Source organism: Rhinolophus hipposideros, assembly GCF_964194185.1.
Source record: "Rhinolophus hipposideros genome assembly, chromosome: 17".
Classification (NCBI taxonomy): domain Eukaryota; kingdom Metazoa; phylum Chordata; class Mammalia; order Chiroptera; family Rhinolophidae; genus Rhinolophus; species Rhinolophus hipposideros.
Window position 1 is genome coordinate 48,773,434 of NC_138063.1, and position 27,614 is coordinate 48,801,047.

General features: G+C 38.0%; 1 protein-coding gene across 5 annotated transcripts in view; it reads left to right on the forward strand.

The window, feature by feature from the left end:
• Nucleotides 1-4,260: 4,260 nt before the first annotated feature.
• ARHGAP28 (Rho GTPase activating protein 28) overlaps nt 4,261-27,614 on the forward strand; it is a 193,442-nt gene continuing 170,088 nt past the window's right edge. For 2 of the 5 annotated variants that reach the window (XM_081078576.1, XM_081078566.1), the window contains exon 1: nt 4,438-4,687. Coding sequence is in view for 3 of the 5 variants with exons in the window: in XM_081078556.1 (XP_080934682.1) it covers nt 4,512-4,687 (176 nt within the window). In the remaining 2 variants the exon portion in view is untranslated. Of the gene's footprint in view, nt 4,688-27,614 lie in introns of all 5 variants that reach the window. The other 3 variants (XM_081078556.1, XM_081078567.1, XM_081078572.1) reach the window with 3 other exon arrangements.

The following is a 27,614-nucleotide window of genomic DNA, read 5'->3' on the forward strand; positions in this document are numbered from 1 at the left end:
AAACACCAATTTACCCATTTGATTACATTATAAAAGAGGAATTTATTTTGAATCTCAGCAAACCTTTTATGAAAGAGAAATATAATACTTAAGAGCCTGGATTCAGGGAGGCCAAACTGGGTATGAACCCCAGCTTTGCCGTGTCCTAGCTTGGAGGAACTTGGGCAGGTTACTACAGCCAGTTTCTTCAGTTATAAAAACAGTAACATTTGTCTTAGAAGACTGCTGTGACCATTTCATGAATTGGGGTTCTGATGCTTAAAACAGAACCAGATACAGCGTAAATACTCAATAAATGAGGCTATTTCATTTCCTTTACGTGTGAAGAAACTGGTCCCATGTTTTGTTTGTGGCAGAGTTGGTGCTGACGCTCAGGTCTCCCATTCTCAGTCCAGTGCTGGGCATTGCCATGATATCCAGAGCAGCACAGGGCAGGAAACTTAGAATTTTCCCTCTACTGTTTCCCCTACTCCAAATAAACCCAAAATGCTACTTCTGTGCCTGAATGTCCACTGTCCACCATACGGGCAATTAATCAGGCCAGTTTCCAGATGAAGAATCTTTCCCAGGGTCCCCAGTTGCTCTGCCGCTGAGCCAACTGTCACAGCCTTGTGCTGGCATCTCTTAGCTTTGTGGTTCCCAGCATGCCAGAAATGACAGACTTCCAGGTCCCATATCTATAATTCTATAATACAATCCCATATCTATAATTCTGAAGTCCAAAAAGCTCTTAAATCTGAAAGCTTTTTCATAACTCACTTGACTGTAAAACTTGTTCAGACCTGGACTTTTTTGGCAACATAATACCTGAACTGACATGAGTTTATCTATCATTTGTATTTATCTGTCATGGTGTGCATATTCATACAGGTCACTGCAGAGATACTAAGGTTTTTATTCATGACGTCCTGCCCCAGATCTCGTGGGATATGTACCAGTCAGGGTCTAGGCAGGGAGAGATGGGGCACTCAGTAAAGGGACTGTCTGTAAAGGTGTGGGTGGGGTGAGGGACCAATAAGGGATTTTGCAGGAGGGCAGAAGAAGGGATTACTTGATGAACCAAGAGCTGTTACCACCCCTAAGTCTGAAGGGCCAGGTAGAGGTAGCATTATCTGAGTCCAGAGAACGGCACGGGAGAGGGCTGCAGGCAGGAGCTATGGCCTTAGGTAAAAGGAACCAGCCAACAGCACAGTAGGAAAAAAGAAGCCTGGAAAATAAATGTCCAAGCTGGTTTTCCCCTTTCCTCTAGACCTTCTGTTGGCACCTCTCTTTGGTCTCACCCTTCCGGAAGCCAGAGGAAGGGAGCTCATAAATACTGACGATAAGGTGGGCTACCAGGCTCAAGGAATGAAGGTGGCAAGTGGGTCTGGAGAGCAGAAGACCTTGCACAGCATATTCTATAATATAGAATGTATGCACTCTACCGTCTTTATGACACCTGAGAACTCAAGAATGCTTACAGAGTTGTATTTATTCAGTCAGCAGCATATACCCACATTCAAAGAATATTAATACATACGTGTGGAACACTTTTTTTTCAGTTTGCAGTGCCATATAGACTTATGAACTATGTATAATAATTCCTTGGCTAAGCTGAAAGATGGGAATTATTGCACTAAAGAGTGCTATTTCATTCATTGACTGATTCATCGATCCATATATTCATTCATTCAACAAATATACCGTATTGATTGCGTACTCTGCAAAACATTATGGGCTTTGGGATATAATGACAAAAATATGACACCAGCCCATTCGATAGCTTACAATTTAGGGAAAGACCTAATCTGTTGGAAAATAGTGATACAATCCTGGGTTAGCAGATAGTCTCATCACAAAGCTGCTGCATATTTGGGCTCAATCTAATAGCTACTTGTGACGTGGGCACAGAAGTGGAGCATGTATGCAGCACACAGTTCTGGCTGACTATGTTTTAACTGCATGGCAGAATGAGATTATTCCTACAACAGAAGTAATTTTCACAGGAGGGCAGAAGGAGGGATTACTTTGGATTAAGAATACTTGAGAATGCTTCCTGGGGGTAGGTAGAGGATTTTTAAGGCTTTCCAGACTGGAAAGACAGGAGCAGAGGCAAAGTAAGAGTGCAGAACAAGCTGGAATAAGTGGGCCACTGGGTCTTGGAAGTGAAAAAGTATTAAGGGACCAAAACAGATCAATGAGAAGCTGTTGTAGTCAGTGGGTTACACCTGAAGGCATTTGAGAAGGAGAGGGCCCATGTTTTAGGAAAATCACTCTACCAGTACTTTTCAGAAGGGGAGGATTTAAGAGAAAGTTAATTGAAAACAATCTCTCTCAAGGAAGTATTACCACCAGGAAGCAGGAGATGGGGATGGAAGGACAAAGACAGTAGCCCTGGGAACAGATGGAAAGGTTGGCAGACATTTTGAGAGAGAAATGACAGATTTGATAATCCATTGGAGGGAGGAGTCAAAGTGACTCCAGGGTGTCTGAAATGTGAATGTACTTGCACAAGAGAAAGAGGAGGGCTGCTGAAGCTGGCATGAGGGAGCACTTCTGCAGTGTTGGACATCTTGAGGCAGAGCTATGGTCAAAATATTTTCAAGGAAATACCTTGCAGGTATTTAAAATTGTGAGTCTGTAGTTCAAAAAAAAAAAAAAAAAAAAAAAAAAAAAAGGAAAAGCCAAGGAGCAATTCCGTGCCCAGAAAAAGTTTCACTACTGTAATTCCTTCTGGTAATTCCAAAATTCAAAAGCTGTAGAAAGTACACATTTTTGAAAAAGCTGGGTGTCAAAACTTACTTGAGGATAAACGTGACCTGAATCAATATGAGGCTAATAATAGACTTTATCTATCCCATTTAGGGTCAATTCTTTTCGCTAAAGAAATAATCTGTTTGAATACAGGGTACTGTCCCAAATTGTACTGGATGGGGGGTATTCTGTGTTAAATGGTAGGTGCCTGTACCAATTACCTTTTAAAATTAAAAAAACGTTTGAAATTCTGAAATGTATCTGGTCCCAAGATTTTAGATGAGGCATTTTAAATATGTATCAATACTTATCCTAGTTCTTTATTTCACATTTTAAGAAAGTGTTAGTTTTGATGTATTTGGCATTAAACACAGTAGGTAGGTAAACAGATGCCTCTGTATCAAAAAGTTTTGGAAAATGAAGCATTCTTTGTAGTGCTTTTTCCATACACTGATGCTTGATAAGTTTTTTTTTATTCGTGAAATTGAAATACCACCTATCCCATAGAGTTGTTTAAAGAGCTAATGTACAAGACCCAACACATAATGAGTATTTTGATAAACGTTAGTCATTGTTATCCCACCCTTTAATCAACACATGTTTTCCAAAAAGCATTTTGGATGAAAAATTTTCTTCTTTCCCAATCTCTGAAAGTGCTGTGCAAACAAATGTCTCCCTTGATGAATGTGAAGAAAGTAGAGAGAGAACCGCATTTCTTGAGAACCTAGCATGTAATTGTTGCTTTTAACCTTATGAGAAGAATATTATAATATTTTCCCCATTTCACAGATGGAAAAACAGATTCTGAGATGCTAAGTAGCATGACTTGGGTCACCCCTCAGTAATGGGTAAACTAACTTTTCTTCCCACTCCACCTAGCTCCCAGGGGAGTGTAAGAGGCCGCAGGTAAAATACCTTGTCAGAGTGCCAAAGACCTAGCCAGTGTAGACCTCTTTCTGACCAGCCCTTTTAGCCCTCCCACCCCCCAAAAAAACCAACCAATAAAGACCTTTGGAAATAACATTCATTCAGCCCATAATCATCCAATCTAATTTTCAGACCAGCTGAAAGCCATGCCTGTTAATTTGATCGGGATTGGGACGAGGAAAGGGATGCGGGAGTGAGGTCAGAGTCTGGTTAGTGGGTTGTGGCTTTGAGGGTGAGGGAGGGACTTGCTCTACTCGCTATAATAGGGAATTACTGCCTGAAAGGAAATCAAGTTTATTGTAACCTAAGTACACAGCAACGTGATCCAGTTCTTCAATTTTTGATGTAGATTCTTTAAGTGAGAGTGTCACATTTTCTTCCTTTCTTCCCCAGACAACACACTGGAGACCTGGCCCCTCTCCTGCGCAGCCAGGGCTCCCAAGGCACGGTTTTCTTCTCTCCAAGCAGCCAGACAAGCAATGTTGCTAGCTATCGGATAAGCCTCCCGCTTGAAGTGAGGGGGAGTTGGAGGGGGGCGGGGAGGAAGTGAGAAAAGGAAAAGGGAAAGAAGCAAAGCAAGAAAAACTTTATTAGAGCGGCTAGTCAGAGCCCCGATGGCATCCCGGCCGGTTTCCAGTTTCCTAGAAACAGGGATCCCACCCTCCCGCCAGTTCCCATCGCCCGACACCCCCCCACCGCCTTCCTCCGGGCTCCGGGGCGTGTTTTTCAATCTATGCTAATAGGGCTGCCCAGCGGGCGGGGCTGCCGTCCCCTGACAGCAGGGAGCGAGCCCCTAGGAGCGGGACGGGCCCTGCTTCCCCGCCGGTGACAGGGTCCCGGAGCGCTGGTCCATGCTGGTCCCCGCCTTTGTTCTCGGGCCGGAGCCGAGACATGCGCGGCTGACGATGGAAGTGGAGGACTCCGGCGGCGTGGTGCTGACCGCCTACCACTCGTACGCCCGCTCCCAGCCGCTCAGCTCCGAACCGCGCTGCGCTCCCCGGGCCACCGCCAGCCACCCGGGCAGCAGGTACCGAGAGCCGCTCCGAAGGGAGCGGGGGTTTCCTGGACTGGAGGGTTTCATCTTGCAGCTGGGTTTTCTGCCAGGGAATATGACCACCGTCCCTTGACTGTTGTTTCCAGTTTGGGTGGACTGCCTGAGTGAGCCTGCTGTTCTTTGTATTGTCTTGGATTGGAAGTGGGAAGTGCAGGAAGTCTCATCCCCGAGGCTCTGGCTAGCCGCGGAGTGGTGTTCTTGATAGAATTTGGTGATAACGGTCATGTGCCTCATTTTTGCCATAGTCACTCTTTGAAGTATTGGAGAATTTTTTTTAAAAAAATCATTTAAAATGAAACTAGCAGAAAGTGGAAAAAATTCAAAGACATTATCCTAAATCCGCAGTACTATCCAGAGCTTCTTTAGTAACTGCATGCCACCTGAGCTAAAGAGAGAATCTTCAGAAAGTAAATCTCAGTAGACTTTTAAAAACAATTTTATCTCTAGATTAAAAAAAAATCCTTTCAATTGTATAAATACATTGGTATCATTATTTTACTATTGATAATGTTGTCTCTATTCTGTAAATGGAATTATAACTTATTTCCTTTGGGTCAAGGAAAGGAAATTTCATCCTGTGCCTTTTAGATTAATAAATCGGGGATCTACGTATCTATGTTAAATTGTTCTATCAGTATCAAGGCCAATGAGATTTCCATAGCTAGCTAAACCAACTTCTTAGGAAGTTTTCATTGGTAGACAAAAACATTGCACAAATACATGAGGTGGCTTGATATTTGACACATATTTAGCCCAAGTTTTATTTGTTTAAATGTAGCTATTTGGCTGCTATGGATCCATTGATGAGTTGTTTTCCTTACAAGTGAGTAATTTGAGTGGTGTGCTTTTTTGCATGTTTATTTTCAGTCATTTTTTTTCTCATACTTTTATCTTTAGTATATGACAATGATTACTTGTTTCCTAATTTAATTGACTTGTGAGGCTTTCAACAGGTTGTGACTTTTATTTCAAGGAATATCCTTTTGGCTACTATCCATGAGAAGAACAAAATGCATTGGCATGAGATCTGTTTTGGGCTTGGCTAACAGAGAAAATATTGTTTACATTGTTTCTTCCAAAAAGAGCAGATTGAGTGAAATCTAATTTTTTATATAAAGACAGTGATAAAATAATATTTTTCTTCCAGCGTTAGGGGCTGTACACATTATTTTAAAGGCTACTTGAAGATACAAACTTGCATTGGTTTTTAGGGTGTTTTCTAAGCATAATCACTGACTATCATTACTCAGATCATGAGTAACTAAATAGATAGTTAGATTGAAATAGATTGACTTGATGAGAAGCAGGGGTCAGGGCTGTGAATTGTTAGATGGTCCTCATATTGATATCCAGTTTGTAACTCCCAGCAGCTGTCTAGAAGCAGTAGCCAAATTTTGCCATTCAGGCTATTTGAAACTGCATCAGTTTCCAAAGCTAACTAGAGAAGTTCCATTAACTCAGCATGTGGTCTTGTGGAATGAAAATATTCCAGAGCAGAAGAGTTGCCTGTCATACCTAGTGTTTTACCATACGGTTGCCAATTAGATTTATGTTGTTCCAAGTTTGCATTTTTGGTAACTGCCCTGCACCCTCTCTGTAGAGACCTTTGTGCCACTCACCCCTCTGATGCAGGAGGTAGATGACACCCCAACCCCCCTTGTCTCCTGCAATTAAATCATGAGAGAATAGCTTAATTCCTTGGTTCCCAGTAACAGCAATCAAAAAGAGGTTCCTGTGTTTAGTGGAGCCAGAGGACACCATCAATCATGAGTCTGATAACAGAAATAATCAGGCCCAAGTTATTAACCTTTGACTCACTAACTACTGATCAATATTTCCTTTCAGGCTGAGGAGCAAGATCGTATTGTTCTACTTATGAAGAAAGCACTCTCTCTTTCAAGAATACCCTTTCTTTCAAATTGCTTGCATGTGTGTAACATATTTGAGGAGTAGTGACCAGTGTGGCCTGCCATAGTCTGACTTTCTAAGTTTCATTCTTTAGCTCTGGGTAGCATGGGTTCAATTCAAAGCAAAGCATCTTAATTTCCAATTTCCAAACCTCCACTCTATTTTAACTTTATGTGCTGCTGAGTTTTTTTGTTTTGTTTTGTTTTGTTTGCTTGTTTCTCCCACTAAAATATTATCTCACTCTCTATTCCCCTCCCCTCCCGCTATTCTCTTCCCTATTTTATCCCAAGTGCGTTAGGGGCTGTACACATTATTTTAAAGGCTACTTGAAGATACAAACTTGCATTGGTTTTTAGGGTGTTTTCTAAGCATAATCACTGACTATCGTTACTCAGATCATGAGTAACTAAATAGATAGTTAGATTGAAATAGATTGACTTGATGAGAAGCAGGGGCCAGGGCTGTGAATTGTTAGATGGTCCTCATATTGATGTCCAGCACATTGTAGTGGTTAGCTAAATATTTGTTGAATAAATTAATGAATTCCTATCGAGATTATAAAATTACCAAGATAAAACATCAGGGCTTTTAAAAGCAGAAGGACACCTTTTTGGACCTACTATATGCCAGCTCACATTAGGCCTTAGGGATAAAAAGTTGAATGAGACCAAGTCCCTGCCATGAGAATATGGCTCTTTACCTTTCAGACCAATAGGAGTTTTAGACAAAGATTGAAATAAGCGGCAACATTTTAAAATCAAGAAGCTTCAGCTAAAAATCTGAACTGCTAGTTTACCATTTAAAAAAAAAAGGAAGGAAGGAAGGAAATCAAAAGATTCAGCAACTGAGGCCCCTGCCTACACTGGCTGAAGCTGAGTAATGGCTGCTCCAATCCACGCTTTTCCCTGTTATTCTTCAACACTGAAGCTGGGTACTCATTGCAATTTCTTTTGAGGCCTGCCCATTTTATTTTATTAAAGTAAGTAGCGAGTAGAAAGTGTACTTTCCAGTTCCTCAGGTCTGGGGTCAGATTGCCAGACTCCACACATCACCTACACCCTTTACTGCCATGTGGCCTTGGGCAACTTGTTTCAGCTGCTTAGAATAGTGCCTGACACCAAGGAACAATCGGATAGTTGCTAGCTGTGTTATTACTGTTAGCACTTTTAATCATGGTTGTTGTTGATGTAAAGAGGAGAGTAAAACATGTTTGGTACCTATTCCGAAAGCTTATTCATGCAGCAGAGACTCTAGAGTACTAAGTGTTTGTTGGGAGGAGGAAAAGTCTTTCCTTTTTTTCATAAAAATTGTATCCTTTGCATTTTATTCTGCAAAGGAAAAACAGTGAAGGATTATAAATTCTCAGTTCTGTTAAAACAAACGGTTGGAACTGTTTAGAATCATGTGATTTTTATAGAGGCTAAGTTTGTAGACCCTTATTCAGAATCCAGAATGAAAATGTTGACACACAAAGTAACATCACTTACAAAGTGAAAGGTAGCTGAAGCTAAAGCTGGATATTTTGTTTTTCAAAGATTTTCTAAGTGATATACAAATAATATATACAACATTTTTCGGTGAATGTATCGTATTAAATGGCCATGAGTATTTCTGATCTTTATCTCATTATGCCATAAACTTCCTGAGAGAGGACAAAAATAGAAGAGGAAAAGAACCAACTCTTCCTCAAAAACAAATACAGAAGTTAACCAAGGTTATCCTAGGAATTCTAATTGTACAACAATGTTGAAACTTTTGTAAAGCGGATATTGTTTCCTAATATCATAACCATTTATTATAATGAGAATGATGCGATTAAAATGGAATTTATGATGATTAGAGAGTAAACATTTTATTTTGTGGAAAAGAGTAAATTTAGCAATTGTTAATGACATAGTCATTGGTACTTTCCTGGATTGAAATTAATTAAAAAGACATTTATTTCAAGGCGCCAACTCTTTTTTAATTAAGGATTTATGTATGTTTATGTGAGTTATGGACGTACACCAAATTTGGGGGCACAGTAGTTAAACTTTTTCTAGAGGATTCAGAAATAATAATGGAAATAGGATTCTTAAGAGAGATTAAGATATTTATAGGTCATTCCTTATGTTGTGGTTGAAATCAGAGTTAGTGTCTCTGGTTTCTTTTTACAGTGGGGTCCCTGCTGAGTATAGGTGGCTCCATATGTTGAGCTGTTGGAAAACATCTGGTATAGTTCCTTTGATCATGTCATTTTTGGGCTAAACATTTGGCCAGTTGCTTTGTCCATTTTTAACATGCTCAGCTCTCCCTGATCATTAATCCTTCATGTATCCACAGAAATTCAGAGAATTTACAGTGTTATAGAATGACTTTCATGTGGGTAAAGATGGATAATTTTTTCTTAACTTTTATTTTGATGTAATATTAGACTTAGGGAAAACTTGCAAAAGTAGTACAAAGAGTTGTGTGTAGCCTTCACTTACCTTCCCCTAATGTTAACATTTTGTATAACTACAGTTCCATTATCAAAACTGCACAATTAATACTGGTACAATACTACTACTAAACTATAGACTTTATCCTGGCTTTACCAGTTTTTCCACTAAGCATTGGCATTTTTCTGTTGTAGAATTGAACCTGGGATCCCACACTGAATTTAGTCATGCCTCCTAGACCTCCTCCCATCTCTGACAGTCTGTCCCTGTCTTTTGTGAACTTGGCACTTTTGGAGTGCTTATTGGTTGTTTTGTAGGAAGTCCCTCAATTTGGATTGGTCTGATATCTTCTCATGATTAGATTGAAGTTATGCATTTTGGGTGAAAATTCTGCAGAATGATATTGGGTCCTTCTCAGTACATCATATTGGGGTACATGATATCGGTATGTCTCAATAATGTTAGTATTCATTAGCTTTGATCACCTGGTGAAGGCGGTGTCTGCCAGGTTTCCCTACTGTAAAACTACTATTTTCCCGTCTAATTAATATTATTGTGGGGGAGGTACTTGGTAACTATGAAATATCCTGTTTTTCCTCAAACTTTCATCTAATTTTAGCATCCATTTATGAGTCTTGCCAATAAAATTTATTACCATGGTGTTTAAACGGTGATTCTATTTTCTCGATCCTTCTGAATTGACTTATTTTACATACTATAAAATCCACGTTCAGTATTCTTTTTGATTTTATCTTTTTTACCTCCTTCAACTTTAAAAAGTCAACCAAATATAAAAGGGCATCAAATAGTCATTTAACCTACTGTTCTTTCCACAGTTTTGGCACAAAGTACAATAAAATAGTTTCAATTTACCTGGTCTGAGTTCATGAAACCTATAAAAATAAATTCCCTAATTTTCAATGTTTCATGATATTTTTGGAAGCAAAATTTTATTACAGAATTAAGAGAAAAATAATCAGAAAGCTGCTAAGTTAAATTCTGTGTTAAGAGAGGATAGTTGTTAAATCTCACCTTGCTGGAGACTTTTTATTGAGGCTTTTTATTTTCTTAGAGCTAACCATGTTTCTACCTGATGGAAAACATTTTTCCCTTAGCAGTGTTCCTATGATGTTACTTGGACATTTGCAAATGTGTCATGACTAAAGCAACATTCTATTTGCATACAATCAAAATTTCTTCTCATTCTATCCTTAAACCAAACTATTTCATTTCTGAAGTAATTTCCATTCCCTGTTTTCTCAATCTTTGCAGCAAAGAATAAAAGTAAAATGTTGTGTAGCAAAGCAGACGAAGGGAATAAAATGTTTCTTGGAAGAAAATTTTGGAAATAAAGTTTATCCAGTTAAGCAATAGACCTTGTTTTTTAGCCTCTTTGGATGAAAATATAAAGTCAAACATGTCCTTAAATAGTATAGAAATGAACCTTGCTTTAATGACTCTTATTATTAAGACAATATAATTTATAGTGCTTCAGGAAAGGCACCTATTGAGATGTGTAAGTTTGTTTGCCTTAATAGTAAATAGTTTATATTGGTGTATTGTTTTGTTTCTTACATAATTTAAATATTTATTGTTGTTATTTTCCCCCTTATTTTCAGGCAGCCTTGAAAGCCTTTGGCAATATTGTCTGTTCTTTCTAATATTGTTATTTTCAACGTGCTTTGTAATTTGCTTTTGATTAATTAATCAAGCTTGTTAGAGTTGTGTAAAGAAAATGCTGTTCAAAAGACTAAAATGTATAATTTAACAAAAGATTTTGATAGTGTCTATTTCGGTTTCTTTGAGTTTTTTGGTGTGCTTGTTGTTTCTTGCTGTGTTCTGGCTACTTGAATTAATGATTTTTATATACTGTATCATTTTTCATCACGAGAAGTTTCATGTGTCCATTTCTTTGTGATTATTAGAGGATGTGCATAAAAACAGAATAATGAAATTGCTTAATTCTTTGAACTGGGAACTAAAGAAAGCAGTAAATTGTTTTATTCTGTATGCATCTCCTTAAATATCTGGCGTTTATGACACATTCTTTGAGTATCAGATGTGTTAAATCACTCTTCAATAAATGAATATTGTTGATAAAACTATCCATTTGACAGGCATTAAGTGCCAAGTAATTCCAAGGCTGGGAGAACATATTCTAAGTGTTATTTAGAGAACCGGCTGAGGTGTCTCATGTTACTCTTAAAAACTAATTAAACCTATGCATTCCATTTCTGATCCCTCAGATGACCAGATGATGACAGCATACAAACACACAACACAAAGGACAGGAAGCGGAAACTGGAAACCAAAGACAGAGTAGTATGTAGTAGTTTTTAAATTGTCAAACACCTGAGATTTATTTGTACTATTTTAGTAATTCTAAGTTGTGGTGCTGATTATCTTTTATGCATAACACATAAATCTTTGTCTTTATTTGTACATGTGTAATGTATAGGGAAGATAATTCCTTGGAAATTTCCTGTTCAGTATTCTTTTATGAAAATCAACTTAGAAAACACTGGCCAGTGCATTTGCCTTTCTACTAAGGTCCATCAATGGATTTATATTTTTAGTTCTCTAGAGAAACCTGACAGGTATTTAGAAAAAATGGTAAATGTACTAAAAAGAATTCTAACTAGTAATAGGTTATTTGATCTCCTTCCTGCCCACATTTCCCAACTTCATCACCACACTGAAAAAGTCACACAGTAGCCAAAGTTAGCATGTCAATGGTTGGGACTATACCCATATTTAAGTGGCAGGAGATGAAAAGTAAAACCAAAGAGAATAAACATAGTGGAAGAAGGACTAAATTTCTTTTCTGAACATTTTCTTGACAATAGTAACCAGAAGAGTTTTCACCTGCCATAACAATGATCATTTGGTAATTAATTATGCACTGTCTGTGGTGTCAACCCTTAAAAAAAAAGCCTAGCTTTATTGATGGCTTACTGAGCTTGACATACATTATCTCATTTAATACTTGTCACAGTCCTATGACATAGGAAGAAACTGAGGCACAGAGAAGTAGCCTGAGATCACACAGTGAGGTAGTGATAGAGCCAGGAGTCCCACCCAGGCCTTCCAAAACTTTTGCTTTTTAAACCCGTTATTTAAATCTTGAAACATTTGTAATATGTTATGGATCTAGTGTTCTTCTTCCTGAATTTGATTGTTTATTGAGAACAGGGACAGTATGATTGTGTCCCACTCAGCTACGAGCAATAGCAACTTTCACGCAGTAGATGTTATAAAAGCTCAGTTTTGATTTAGTCTTTCTTTTTGTAATCATTTCTATTTTGTTTTACTAGAATAAGCATGGAGTGGGTTAAATATGAATACATTTCAATAGCTTATTTGAGAAATGTTGTTATCACTCAATGGGATTTTTTAAAAATTTGAAAGCTGCATTCTTAACCTTCATGCAGTCTTATTTAGGTAACAATATTTTAAAATTGACAAAAAGTTCTAAAGGAATCATTCCTCTAGATCAAGAAAGTGAGATCTAAGCAGTCTGTAACTTCCTGAGGAGGGAATCTTCTGAAATCTTCCTGAGAAGGGAGTCTGAAATCTTCCGGGTTTTTTTTTTTTTTTTGGCAGAATTGGTGGGAGGACAGTTTTTAATTCTTTAATCCTTAGGTTCATGTTCTTAGTAACTAGCTCTTAGAAGTTTTCATTTTAGTTTTATTAATTGCTTTCTTTAGCTACTAAGATAGATTTCTGTGGTTAAAAATACATTAAAAAATACATTTTTCACTTTGTTCCTTGCAATATAATTTATAACATAAGCATTTTTTAATATAAGTTGAGAAAACACTCCATAAGAATTAATGGGGCCTTCCTCTTTTGTTTCCCAATATTCAGTCAAATTTTCACCATATCTTGATTTGAATCCAGCTGAGGGACCAAGCCAGGTCCTAGACCATGCGTTTGTGAAGATCAATTTGTATTCTAAATCTTGCTCAAAAATTTAGGGTACGATAAGAGAGGTTGTGGCAATCCAGACCCATGAGCCATTCCTAGTCTCCCATAAACCTGAGCACAGTCCTTATCCATCAGTGATCTCAGAGCCATGGATAATGCTGAACTTAGATTGGACTTCAAGGGTTATCTTTTTAGAAAACAAATCCAGGGCCCATCATAGTCTGGACTTGAATCTTTAGGAGAGGTCAGAATCAGAATGGCCTCCAGGCTCTGGGCACTTGTGTTTATTTTTTAAGGTAGTCATTTTGATAAACTTTGGTTCTTAGGACATCAAAGCTACAGAGATTGGACAGTCAGTTAAGTTGTATATAAACAGTATGGTCTGGACTGCTCTGCTAACTGCAATGTCTTTAGAAGTCTTCTCTAACTATTCTTAACCAGCTAGGTTGTTCAGTATATTACTAATAGGAACTAAGCATCATGAAAGACCAGTCATGAGTGAGGAACAATCTCTGTGGTGCAACTGGGAAGCAAAGTATGTGAAAGTTTCTCCCTGAGGGCTCAGAAGGAATAGCCAGCTTGTTGAGCCAGGCTCTCAATTCCTTCTGCTGACCCTTGGCCACCAGCTCCCATTACCAGCGGACTGAGGCCCACAGCATGGTCCAGTGTGTTCTGGGAGCAGTAAGGCCCATCAGCAAGGAAATCATGCAGGAGGGGAAAACTGGATTCTTAATTGGGAAACATTAAGAATGTAGAACTAGAGAAAAGATGGTGATGCTTATGAGAATGGCATTTCCTTAGCTTCCTTTCAAACACTGTTACAGCTACCCGTGCACGTTATCTCGCTAAGTGTAACGTGGAAAGTCTCAAAAACACACTTGCTGCAACTTTTCATTGGCATCTTAAAGAAAAACATTTGCTAACCTCAATAGAGTAAGCAATTAAATGGGGAAAAACGCTGACTGTAAGTTTCTGCAGATCTGTTTTGAAAAACAGAGGGTGCCTGGCCCCTGTGATTTTTAACATACCAAAGCTTAACTTCTCTCCCTCCTCATTTATAAAGCTCAGTCATTACAAGGTTGATTTGGTAACTGTTTTTGTAAAATCTGAGTTGTGCTTAGTTGCAGAAAGCTCCACTCTAGAGAACTCCCACTTCTTCCAGTTGCTGGAAGTGTGTAATTGGAAAAAGCAAGCCATGCTCTGCCTATTTAAAGCTGTGTCATCCTTTGTGGGGCAATGAGTCAACACCAGCTAAAACAACATGAGTCATTGCTTAGAAGAAACCCAAATGAAGCTGATTTTGATTATATCAATCCTAAACAAACATGATAGTCGTTTTATCCAGACTGTAAAAAAGTTCTTGTTGTGGGAGTTAAAAAATTAGCACCAATTCATTTTAGAGTTCATGGAAGTACTTTACTACTCTGAAGACTTTTTTTTGTTTTAAGATTTTATTGGGGAAGGGGAACAGGACTTTATTGGGGAACAGTGTGTTCTTCCAGGATTTTTTTGCAAGTCGTGTCCTTTCAATCATTGTTGTGGAGGGTGCAGTTCAGCTCCAGGTCCAGTTGCCCATTGTTAGTTGCAGGGGGCGCAGCGCACCATCCGCTGCGGGAGTCTAACCGGCAACCTTGTGGTTGAGAGCCCACTGACCCATGTGGGAATCGAACCGTCAGCCTTTGTCGTTATGAGCACGGAGCTCCAACCGTCTGAGTCACCAGGCTGGCCCTGAAGACATTTTTGTGTGTCTTAAGAAGGAACTCTCTTCAGTCAACCATATTTTACCCTAGTTTATTCTCTCTTCTACTCTCCACCCCCATCCTGAACATACTGGATTCGAATCATTTTTATTTTAATCTGGTTTCAGCAATATTGGGTTAAAATCCATAAAATAAAAATGGTGGTTTTATAACTGTGAGCTCATTCTGTCCCAGGATCCCCCAGTCTCTTTATTTCTCTAGAGTATAAAAGATGGTTTTAAGGAGGATCGTGACTGGGGGGAGAGAAATAATTTAGAAGGCTAATGCCGTTGTTCAAGTAAAGGTGGCAGGGCCTAGACTGAGGTTGTGGGAATATGGATGAAAGGAAGTACTGGATTCTGTGGGGAAATCAAACAATGAAGTAGGTTTGATTTCTTGATTAAGTGCATACTGGGGACCAGGAAAAAATAATTTGGATTTCTGTTTTGGAGTGATATTAACTGAAATTGAGAATTCTGCTAGATGAGCAGATTGTGGATGGAAAGATGAGTTTAGCGTGTGAAATTCTGAGCTAAGCGTATATGCCCACAGGATAGTTCGCTACACAAGTTTGAAACTTGGGAGCGAGGTCAAGGCTGAGAGTTCCTAACTATTTATTCAAGGGGACTTTAGCATTTGGAAGATAGTTAAACCTGGGACTGAGTGAGATCTGGCAGGAGAATATGGAATATCTGTAGAGACAGTGGTAGAACAAAGAAACCTGGAGCAGGCGCAGTGCCTCGCAGGGAATGGCAGAGCACTGAGAGCCTCTGATAGAGGCCAAAAGGATAAGAGCGTTCCTGAGGCCAACGCATTGGATTTAGAATGAGTGGGCAACCATTTTAAGAGTAGCTAAATGACCAATAAGGTGAAGACCGAAAATTGTCCACTGAATTGTAGTGTGGGTAGCAAGAAAGAGCTTTGCTAGAGTGTGTCTCATAGAGTTGTAGAGGTGGGAGCCAGTTTGCTGCAGATTGAAGAATGAATGTGAGGTAAGGAAACAGAGGCAGCAAATAGAACCTCTTACAAAAACTTAGCTTTTGGGGAGATGAAAGAAAAGGCAGACTGAAGGGGGGAGCTTTTAAAATTTACCAGTAAGAGCTATAAATCTGGTAAAAGTCAAGAAAGAAATGTAGCATTTCTAAAATGCAATATTTAAGAACATTTAGTGTCCTACTTAAAATCTGTTGATAATAACATTCTTGTATATAAGATGAAACTTTATCCCTAGCCCCACAATGGTATGTGAGCACTGTTAGCACAAGAACATTGTTTGTTTTCCTCATTGATGAATCCTTAACTATTTTCTCCCTCCCCCATCAAAGGGCATGGCACTTAGTAGAGTCTTAACAAATGGTTGCTGAATGAACACAGTGGAGGCTGAAATATAGAATGAGACCTCTCATTGGGTTGGGAAGCTCTCAGAGACGTCTTCCCAAATCTGAGCATTGCTTTTTTGGGGAAGTCTTCTCTGACCCTCCTACCTCAATCCAGGTTGGTCACTTCCATCTTTGTGCCTTCTCTACCTCATACATTCCTCTAGTATTGCACTTATTTCACTACTTATTAGCAGTACTGTACTTGTATAACTGACTTCTCCAAAGACCAGGAGTTTGTTGATGCCCAAGACCATGTTTTATTCATCTCAGTATCCCTGGCGTAATCCAATACCAGGTACATATATTCTTATTGAGTAAATGAACAATTAATTCATTAAATAGTAGTAAAGGTAATAATCCAATTAAATATATGATATTTTTATAATTTGCTATGATTTTGACCCTAGAAGTATTAAAAATCTTGGATTGATATTCTGGTAGGGGATATATTGTTCTGACCTTACATACTACCTGCTTTCCCAGAATCCTCTAAATTAGCCTTTATTTATAGGATTGATCTATTTATAGGATTATATAAACGCTTGGTAATATGCTATGAAGTGAAGAATAATTAATAAAAAATTAAAACTGGCAACAATTATAAATGAGCATACCTTGACATGTAAAACTAAGAGCAGCATGGATAATTAATAGAAGGTAAATATATCCTTAATTGTTCTAAAGATTAAATTTTGCTCATTAAAACAAGGAGAATTTAAACTTCAACTCTCACAATAAAAGTGAATTTGAACAAACATTTGTTGAGCGGCTGTATGCCATACACTGTATCAGGTTCCGGGGCACAAAGATGGTTAATAATCAGTCCATTGACGAGAATAGATGGACTCATTAACAGGCAATTCCAGCTTCATCTGAAGTTTGGCTCCTTGAGGGCAGAAACAATCTCTCTCTTTCTGTATCCCTAGCATTAGCCCAGAGTGGACACTCAGTATTTGAATGGTTGAAAAAAATGATTAAGGAAAAATGCACGAGTTGCTCTGGGAGAGCAGGGAAGGTATTATATAACTAACATTCAGGGTTCCGGTTGGTGAGTGACAGAGGGGTTAAGAAAAACTCCGGGAGTCAATAACTAAGTTAAGTCTTACATTGCTAGTTGAGGGAGTGAGACTGGGAGGAGAGTTTCTGGTAGGAGAACCAGTCTGAGTCAAAAGGACAGCAGCATGCAGCCACAGGTGCTGGTGTGGCTGGGGCCAGGTCATGTGAGACTATAAGGGAGTGTAAAGACTACTTACTGTGCACTTGGGTAAAATGATTTGGGTCAGACTGAACTCAGATATGCCCAATTTCTTCATTTGGATAATGAAGGGGTTCCATTAGTGGTCTCTTCTAACACTTAAATTCTATTTTTATCTTTATTAAGTTGGAAATGAAGATAATTGGATAATCCTAGATTTCAACCAAAACATGCTTTCAGACCTGTACTAATTTTATAAAAACACCTTTCCTTTTCTCACTTAACTTAGCTTATTTAATTGATCTCTTGGGTCTTTATGCTGTCTGTACGGTAAGCATAAATTGTTGTCTAGTTTTAGTGTTTTCAATTACTCTAAGTACAGTTTGGTTTACTTCAATCAAGTTACCCAAGTCTCGATAATATATCGGTATAATGGTTGTTCTTTCAGCTTCTCTTTGAAAAATATATACCTGTCCCACAAGCAGATATTATTTTTATTTTTTTATATGATTGTAAATTTGTATCCCAATAATACGATATTGGGTATTGTTTAAAAATTCCACAACATTTTATTTTTTGTTACAATTTAAAGAGAGCATTCATTGATAATTTATTTTTTGAAAGATAAATTTTATATCATATATGCTAGATTTAATACTTCTATTAGTAATGGTACAAAACTAGAATACATTTAAATAAAGTAGAGAAATGTGTGAATATGTGTTGAATATTTTCTCTGTATTTTTTGATAACCCAAACACACACAGATACAATTTAAGGAAAATAATCTGCTTCACTTGTTTCCTCATTTTCTGCTTTTGAGTTTTATCTGAAAGACTAGGTCCCAAAACTGAGATATTTGATGACGTATTGCAAGCATGTGCCTGTGAAGGAAATGGGCTCGAGGCTTAATAGGAAATACCCCTCTTTCTCCAATCTTCTCCTCGTGCTTTCACCTCATCCCCTTATCCATAATGGATCAAAAATTATATAATGACAGTGATCCTAAAGATCAAGATTTCTGAAGGTATATCCCCAAACAAAGGGAAAAAATCCTTTATTTAGTGATAATAATTACTAAATAAATTTAAAAATTGAGGTATACTTAATATACAGTAAAATGCACAGTTAAGGGTTTAGTTAGCTTGCTTTTACCCATGTAACTACCATCCAAAACAAGATATAGAACATTTTCATCACCCCAGAAATTGTCTCTTTTTCTTCAGTTAGCCCCTTCATGCTAGTTTCTGACTTCTGTCCCCAGAGATTAATTAGTATTGTGTATTCTTTAAGTCATGTAAACACAGTAATACAGTAGATGTTATTTTGTGTCAGCCTTCCTTTATTCAGAGTAACGGTGTTTGAAATTCAAACATGCCATTTCATCAGAGACCAAGAGTGGTAAAATGTATGTAGACCGTTGGGGTGGTTTTACTTTATTATTGTACCTGTTTGCCATCTGCTGTCCAATAGGTATTGGCTGTGGCACATACGAGGGGCTAGGCAAGGGAGCAGGTTTAGATAAAATCCATTAAACTGTGAGAATCTAAAGGCTCATCTCCCAGTGGTGGACCCAGGCAAAAGTAAGATGTAAAAAGATTTAATTTTGGTGTCTGCTCAATTGGTTTTGACTGCTGGAGCCCTTCCATTTTCCCCATACTGTACCAGGTACTGATCGTTTGATTCTTACCAAGGGGACGATCTACTTAACACTTAAGGTGTTTTGCCTTTCCAAAGCATTGCATAATTTTTAAATCTCTAATGGTGATATTCCAGGGAACAGTGAATTCTTTACGCAGGAAGTCACACGTCTCAATGAATATGATTTAGACCAGAGACTGGCAAAATTTTTCTGCAAAAGGCCAATGGTTTGGTCTCTGCTGGCCATATAGTCTCTGTTGTAACCCTACTATTGTTAGCATGAAAGCAACAATAGATAAACCAATAGACGTAACTGTGTTATATAATAAAACTTTATTTACAAAAACAGGTGGTGGGCTGGATGTGGTCTTTGGGCCCTAGAACTCAGTCCCCTGATGTAGACAGCTTGCTATTCTTCCTACTCACAAGGCTTAAATAATAAGCTTATCATAGCAAAATACAGAACTAGTTCCCTAGAATACATAAAGCTGAAAGGAACTGAAGGTGACACCTGTTACCACCTCTCATTTTTCATTGAGGACTCTAACTCTCAGAGCAGTAATTTTTAAGGTCACAAAGAGTCAGTGGACGAGGCCAGGCTATTCAAAACTCTCAAGTCTTTAACTAGGGTTTTTGCCCTATTGTGTGGGGTATAAGTCAGAATAGCTCAAATATACTATCAGATTGATACTTGGGAAAAGTATCTTAGCTCATGTATTTTAAAGGAATGAGAGAGAGAGAAGAGAGATTGAGAGAGAGAAGCATAAACAAGGAATTCAGGTGGTAGCATTCTAGAAACTGAACCAAGAGTTGGCCAAGAAAGAATGGGAGTTAGACATTTAGCAAACAGATTAATTAATGAAAATAAACAGTATATTGAACACTTTGTCCAAATAATTGTACTGTTTAACATTATAAGTATGTGAGAGAAATAAATAAAAAATTTTATTAGTGAAAACAGAGACCTTTAGATTCTCTGTCTATCAGTTCCTTCATCCATTTATTCTTTTTAAATTTTTCTTTTTAGCAAACATTCATTGAGTGTCTTCTCTTGAGGGTACTGTGAAGGATCGAAGCTAAATAAGGTGGAGTTCGTGTGCCTAAGAACTTACAGAGGAACCCATGATAGTTTGGAATCATGTCTTGTTTAGCTTTGTAGTCTCTGGAGAGAACACGGGCTTTGCTTCATAGAAGAAATGATATTTGAGTTGGGCATGTGTGATGTGGGTGTGTTGGTGTATGGATAGTGTGTGGGGCAAAGAGAGGGTGGAAGAACGGGCCAACAGTTCAGCTTGAATGTATTGACGATTGGTAAGGAAGTAGTAATAGATCCTATACGCATATTTGCAAGACTTTATTGGTGAGGTAGGGTTGACTCAACAAACAAGTTGTCAAAGTGATATCTATCATTCCAGCCAAAGCAATGAAATTAGATTAATAAAAATACCTCACTTTGGGTCTTCGACTCTTTATGGATACCGTATGGTGTCTTGAAGTGTAGAGCATTAATTTTTAAAGAATCAGACTCTTTAAAGAATTTTTAAAGAATCAGCAAAAACTTAATTCTTCTGGAACTCTGAAAGAGTTTCTGATCTCCCCACCCCCCCAAAAAAATCATGTAACTGATACAAACTAGCTTACATATACAATGTAAGAGTAGCTGGCTTACTAGTAATCATAAGCATATGTTGGAATCCTAGTGGTTCAGCCAAAGTCCCAGTCTTCAGACTTCACATTTAGCAGAGGCATACCGGTACAGAGCTCTAACCTTCAGTTAACTCGGCCTGCTGGGTATGGTGGATGACAGAATTTTCCTTGTGCGTGCACCAAAGCGATAGAAGGCAGGCAGAGGGAGAAGAGTTTAGCTCGACATTAATGAAACCTTGACCCATAGGCATTTTGGTAATGCCATGAAGGCAAGAATGTTACTAATAACAGCAGATTTTGGAGGTCATCTTAAACTTGGTCAGCTGCAGCTAAGCCCATGGCTGTTGGGGTTATGGAATGCACACATATTTGTTTTGGGAAAGTGTGAAAGAGATTCAGTTACAGGTTTTTCCGCCTTCCTTCCTGGAATGGCGCCACCCATAGAATAGAATTCTCCACATACCCAAGCGTGATTGGATCTCAAACTCAGCAAGTATTCAATTAAATGATCCATTTACTGCATCGGTTCTTATTTTGGAATTGTTTTACGTTTAGGATATCTTTTTTAATTTTCTGGCGTTAGGATGAAAGTATTTAAAACCAAATTACAGATTATATTGTCAAAATTGTTTGATGAGCTGTTGAAGAAAGGTAACTTTTCACAAACCGAATGTGTATGGCAGATACTGTATATTAATTTGGGATTTACATTCATTACTCAGAGATATGCAAATGGAAGCAAAAAGTGATGTATTTTATGTTTTCTTGTTACTCCTAGCTTGGGGACTTGAGTTGTATACACTGAAATAAATAGGGTTGTTTTGTTTTTGTTTTTTATCATATAGTTCTTAGCTTTTCCAAATCATAGAACTCTTTGAGAATCTACTACAAGCTTTAGGTTCCTATGAAAAGTATACATACACAGAGGGTGCGAAAAAATATATACACACTTTAAGAAAGGAAAAAACTGTATTAATTGTAATACTCAATATATACCAATAACAAAAGATGAATACAAGTCACGTTTGACTTCTGCAATTACAAGAGGTGCTCAAAGTGGTTACCATCAGCATCCAGATACTTCTGATTATGGCGAACTACTGCTGAGCAACGTTGATCAAAGTGTCCACTTGTACACATTTTTTTGGCACCCCCCAGTATATGCTATACAAATTTGCATGCATTTTCAGGTGATTCATGGACTACAGGTTAAGAAGATATTGTCAACTTAGCATTTAAAATTTCTTTTTCTTCCTTTATTTTTTTTCCATTCAGCATATCTTTACATTTATAGCTATCATGACCATATTATGTACCTGGAGAAAACTCTCAGAGTATTCAGCGTTTCCCTAGTACCTAGAGATTAGCTTTGAACAATTGTGGGACACATTCAGTATAAAAAAAGCACATGGCTAACTTAGGGACAGGCAATTAGAATGCCTGCTGTATCAGAGGCTGACATTCTGTGTTTTGCCCCTGTAATCAGGACACTTCTACGTGATTTTGCCATAATGGGCTACATCTGTGGCTTGGGCATTTCTGGCTGATGTGAGAAAGCTGACAGGGCAGAATCTGGCAAAGCCCTGGGCTCACAAGACAATACCTGTATGAATAAGACATTGCTGTTCTCAGAAGTGAAAAATGTTGGCAAGCAACATTTAACAATGTTCAATTTAACATTGTTAAATTTAACAATTTAACATTTAACAAGGTGCAAGAAGGTACTGAGTTTTAGCCACTTCTCAAGGAAGGTGTAGAGGAAACAGAAGCATTCCAGTATTTCATAGATGAGGGGTAGGAATTGTATAATTGTTGTCTAATAGGAAGATAAGGGAAATTAATCCCCCCGCTCCCCTTTTTTTCCTTTACCCTGACACCCATAGTCCATGGCCCATTTCCTTACTGGGATTCTGCGTGGTGTTTCTAGTACCTTCCTTGGATCCCCATGCAGGTGTGTGATATGAACACGAGACCACTAGTCTCTAGTGTTGTGTGCTAGGGCAAAGAGAAAAATGTTTGTTTATACAAATGAGGCATTTCTGAGATTAAGGTTAAAGCTTCTAGCACATCTCTGATCAATATTATCATAACAATATGAGGCAAAAATGTGTACACTAAAAGTCTGTTAGAGCAAACTGACCTGATCCATTTGTACATTATCCACTCAGTAGGCTACAGTGCACTGAAAACCGAGATTTAAGAAAGGTTAGCTAAAGTCACGGGTAACAAATTAGTAGCGTATTTTTTATAGGAAAGTTAGAAATAAAAGCCAAACAAATATTATTGTACTGTCTCCTGCAAACATTCCTGGTAGCATTGTCTGACAAATTTCTAGACTAGACAGATATTTCTCCTTACCCGGGGATTTATATCCTGCCTCGATTCCACACAGCCTGTTTATCAATCAGTTCCTAGGATATGCAAGGTCCCATGGGTCCTTAGAAAACATCTAGCCTTATTTGTTCATTATCTTATTCTTCACTTAAGACATTAAAGAACTCAAGCTTCCAATATTCTAATATTTCTATATTATTATTAAGATTTTATTGGGGAAGGGGAACAGGACTTTATTGGGGAAAAGCGTGTACTTCCGGGACTTTTTCCAAGTCAAGTTGTCCTTTCAATCTTAGTTGTGGAGAGCGCAGCTCAGCTCCAGGTCCAGATCCAGTTGCTATTGTTAGTTGCAGAGGGGGCAGCCCACCATCCCTTGCGGGAGTTGAACCAGCAACCTTGTGGTTGAAAGCTTGCGCTCCAACCAGCTGAGCCTTCTGGCCACCCGGGAGCTGAGCAAGCGGTAGCTCATTGACGTCATTGTAGTCACAGAGGGCGCAGCTCGCTGGCTCATGTGGGAATCGAACCAGCAGCCCTGTTGCCCAGAGCTCGCACTCTAACCAACTGAGCCACCTGTCCGCCCCTATATTATTTTTTTTAATGGGAAAGACTTATTATATCTTCTCAGATTGTTGTCTTGTCATTGTACCATGTGACAACATAACATAACATTTCTCTATCCACAGACTGTCAAATGGTGTTATGTAACCAAACATGGGTTTGGTGGGGATACCCGGCATCCGTAGAGTTCAGACTGTACTCCTTCTCAGGCCTTAAAGTAGAAGGCATATTTAGAGCAGTATGATCAGTCTGCCCTCTGAAAAGGAGTGTTTTAACTTTAGAAGACATAATTATTTTGCATTGACATGTTATTCTCCAGTAGTATATTCTCAAGAAGGATATATTCTCAAGGATATACCCTTCGTACATTCAAAGTTCAGTGAGGACCTCAGGAAGGTAAAAGTGGTATCTTCAAAATGCTATATCTCTATATCTATCTGTCTGTCTGTCTGTCTGTCTATCTATATCTATCTACCTCCCTCCCTCCCTCCCTACGTACCTACCTATCGCTCTATCTTTTCCAGTTTTTTGAGATATAATTGACCTATACTATATAACTTTAAGGTATACAGCAAAATGATTTGACTTAGATATAATGTGAAATGATTACTGCAATCAGTTTAGTTAACATCCATCATCTTATTCAGTTCTCTTTTTCTGTATTCCTTCTTATGTCTCCTCGACTTTTCCTTTTGGAGAAGGGAACTTAAACTCACCATGCCCTTGAAGGTACCCTGCCCTCACTTGTCTCTGGGTCTGTATACACAATAATAAACGCTGACATTTATTTAGTGCTTCCTCTAAAGCCAGGTTGAGTCCAAGTGCATTGTGAATGTTAAAGCCCCAGGGTTTTACTCCTAGGAGGTAGGTACTGCTTCTCATTTTACATATTTGGAAACACAGAGGGTAAGTAATTTATCCAAGTGCAATACAATAGCCTTGCTTCAAAATCCATACTGCCGCTTCCTTTAATAAAAAATTGTGGTAAAATATACATAACATACAGAGCCTATCCTTCTTAACCACCACATTCTGTCCCCTTTCTACACATCCTACTTCCCTTGCCTGAAGAGCCAGTCTTCACCTTATTAAGTACTGTTGTCCTTGGGGATTGGATCACAGCTTACATTGCCTAGAAAGCCTGCCCTGATACCTTTTCCTCTTCTCTTCCAGTCTTGTTCAAGTTTATCTTTTTTGAGATCCCAATGAACCCTGGGCCAATGATAACTATGATGTTATTCTGTAGCTGCCTCCTGCCCCTACACTGGACTACAGCTCCCTAAGAGCAGAAGCCATGGTTTATCTTTATGATCTCAGTGTCCAGTAACATGCTCTATAAATGTTTATGGCATGGAAAGGAGGGAAGAATGCATGAATTCTCTTTTCCAAAATTGAAAAACAAATTTTCTTTTCTAAATTTGATTCTGTTTAAAATGTATCACAAAAGACAGTTTCTTACAATAAGAAATAGAAAAAGAAACACAGGGAAATGCTAATCAGGGTCAGCTTCCACACGGTCAGTTGCTTGTATTTCACTTTGTCAGATTTTATCTCTTGTAAAGAAAAGAAAAAATCACTGGGAGGTGAAAGAGAAAGGAAATGCTTTTGTTTTTCAAACTGTATAACTAGAGTTTCCATGACCTCATTGTGAGGCAATCCCTCTTCTTGGAGATAATATGTCTCCTGTTAAAGTGTAGCATCTAATTTAGGGTTCAAACTCAGGATGATTCATAGGCTATCAGAGACTGTAATTTTAAAAACTAGAAAATGATGGCCATGAAGAATATACATAGAAATTGAGATTGTTGGGGCTAGAGCACAGAAAAGCCAAATGAGCTATGCCAACCGATTCAACAAGCAGAAATATCATCCAACTTGTGGGCACACACATACTCTGTGGGGGTGTCTGGCGTATCTACTGGGTGTTCCATCCCCAGATGCCACTGCCAGATCCAGTAAGAGCAGTGGCAGCAGCATTGTAGATTACAAAATGCTATAGTATACCTTTCTGTAACTCTGTAAACCATGTTTGCTATTTAATTTTCCTTCCTGATTTTAGTTTCATTTCCTGTTCTTGAAATTCTCTACGGTCGTGAAGTTAATTGGCAATTGCTAAGACAAGAAGGCAATTTTCCTATTATAAGAAGCAAAATCCCTTCTATTTTGAAGACATGCCTACAAAACTTTAAAAAAATTCCAGGCATCTGGGAAATTGAACTTCATAAAATGGTGCTTAATTAGAAAGGAAGCAAAGCTACATTTGTAAAACAGACCAATTTGATTATATTTTAACTGTTAAATAGATTAATTTTCAGGGTGGTCATTCTTTATTATATGCATTTAATTGACATTAAATTATATTAAGAATTTAATTTTAGCTCCCTTTACAGATTGGCCAATGCCTGTTCACCCTTGATAGACTAATAAGATTTCTGTTCAGCCATGCTTTTTATTAATCCTCATTACTATTCTTGGAAGGAAAACATGAGTGGGGCCAAATGGAGTTCTTTCCCCTAGTGAGTTAAACAACCGCAGTTTCTGGAATTGTTTTAAAAGAATGTGAGCATCATCATAAGTTGTTGGGTCTTCAGACCCAAATTCAAACAGTGAAGCAGAACAGACCCTCCTACCTATTCTGATTGCACCACCAGCGTCACAAGCCAATCAAGGACTAATGTTTAATTTTAAAATTTCCTTATGAGCTTTCTCTGCATCCTCTCGTTAACTTGGTCTCTTGGTCTCTCACAATCTTGTCTTCATTTGAGGATATTTGTGTCTTTAGTTAACACAGACCTTATACAGTATAACAAAGGTTCCAGGCTCAGCAAAACCAATTGTTAAATCCACTTTAGCCACTGCACAAAGAGGACCATATCTAAACAGAAAGGACTTCCCAAGAAATGGGCTCTGGAAGCTTCTCATTGAGTGCGGGGTTGTTAATTCTTAGTCTGGGATTGCTGTGTGATGATACAACAGGTTTTGCCTCCTCTCAGCTAAAGAGCATAGATAGATAACAATGAGATCCCTTGTTCCTTTCAGCACTCCTTTATCATCTCTTGGTGACAATTCAAGAATGCGGAGGTTAGGCTCCTAAGCAATGCTCAGTATCATTGAACCAAGATATTTATTTTTCCTCTTCTGCTTGTAATCATTTTATTTGCTTTTGTCTTTGACCCACTGATTGATGATGATTTTTCTGTTGTTGCTGTGAACAATATAAATAGGAGTAACAGATGAGGTGAAAATAGAGCTTCAAGCCATTTCCTAATAAATCAGTAGATTTTGTGTCTTATAGAAGTGTCATTTAGTCAAGTGATTCTACGAGTAGGCTATAATTTGGGAGGGACAGAGAAATAAGAGATTTATAATATCTAGGTACCCTGTTTGAAATGGTTTTGAGTCTTTGAAAGAGACTATTAAATATTTCTGCTTGCTTTCAGTATTGCAATATTGAAATTTTAAAATTACAATATTGCAATTTTAAAAGCTTAAAGTAAAACTATATTTAACATAAGAGCCACTGTTCCTCATAATTTGAAGGCTAATAAATTCCTTCAAATTAGCCTTTAAAAAATTTAGATATTTCTATTTTATTTAATGCAAAATGAGAATAAGAACAAGTATTATATTTTCAGTGAGACCAAACTGATATCAACTATAATTTTTTCTTCTCTCTCCCCTATCTGTATCTGTGATTAATGGGGTTGATGTAATCTTATGATTTACTCTATATCATATAATAAAATGTCAGTTTATTCTATAGCTGCAGACTGTAGTTGGGAGAATATAACATATAAAATCTCATGAGGTTTGGTTTGCTATTGACTTCTAAAATTTATTGTTTTCTAAATTAAATGAAAGGATGATATTTGGAGAAATGGGATTGAATGAGATGAGGCATATTATTTTGTTTTTGTTTGTAAGTTTAACTTTTGATGGTCTTTCCTGAGTCATGGCTATTGCATATTTCTGAATCATTAGTAGTTTCATCTTGAAACATTTCGCCCTAAGCATACTGATTTTTGTCTTATTAAGTATGCTCTCTGCCCATAAAAATCAAAGAAGTTGGTGAAATTCTTATAGAAGTCTTAATTGTAAAGCTGACACACAGAACCATACTCAATTTTCGTGATTAAGATTTGGTCAAATTCT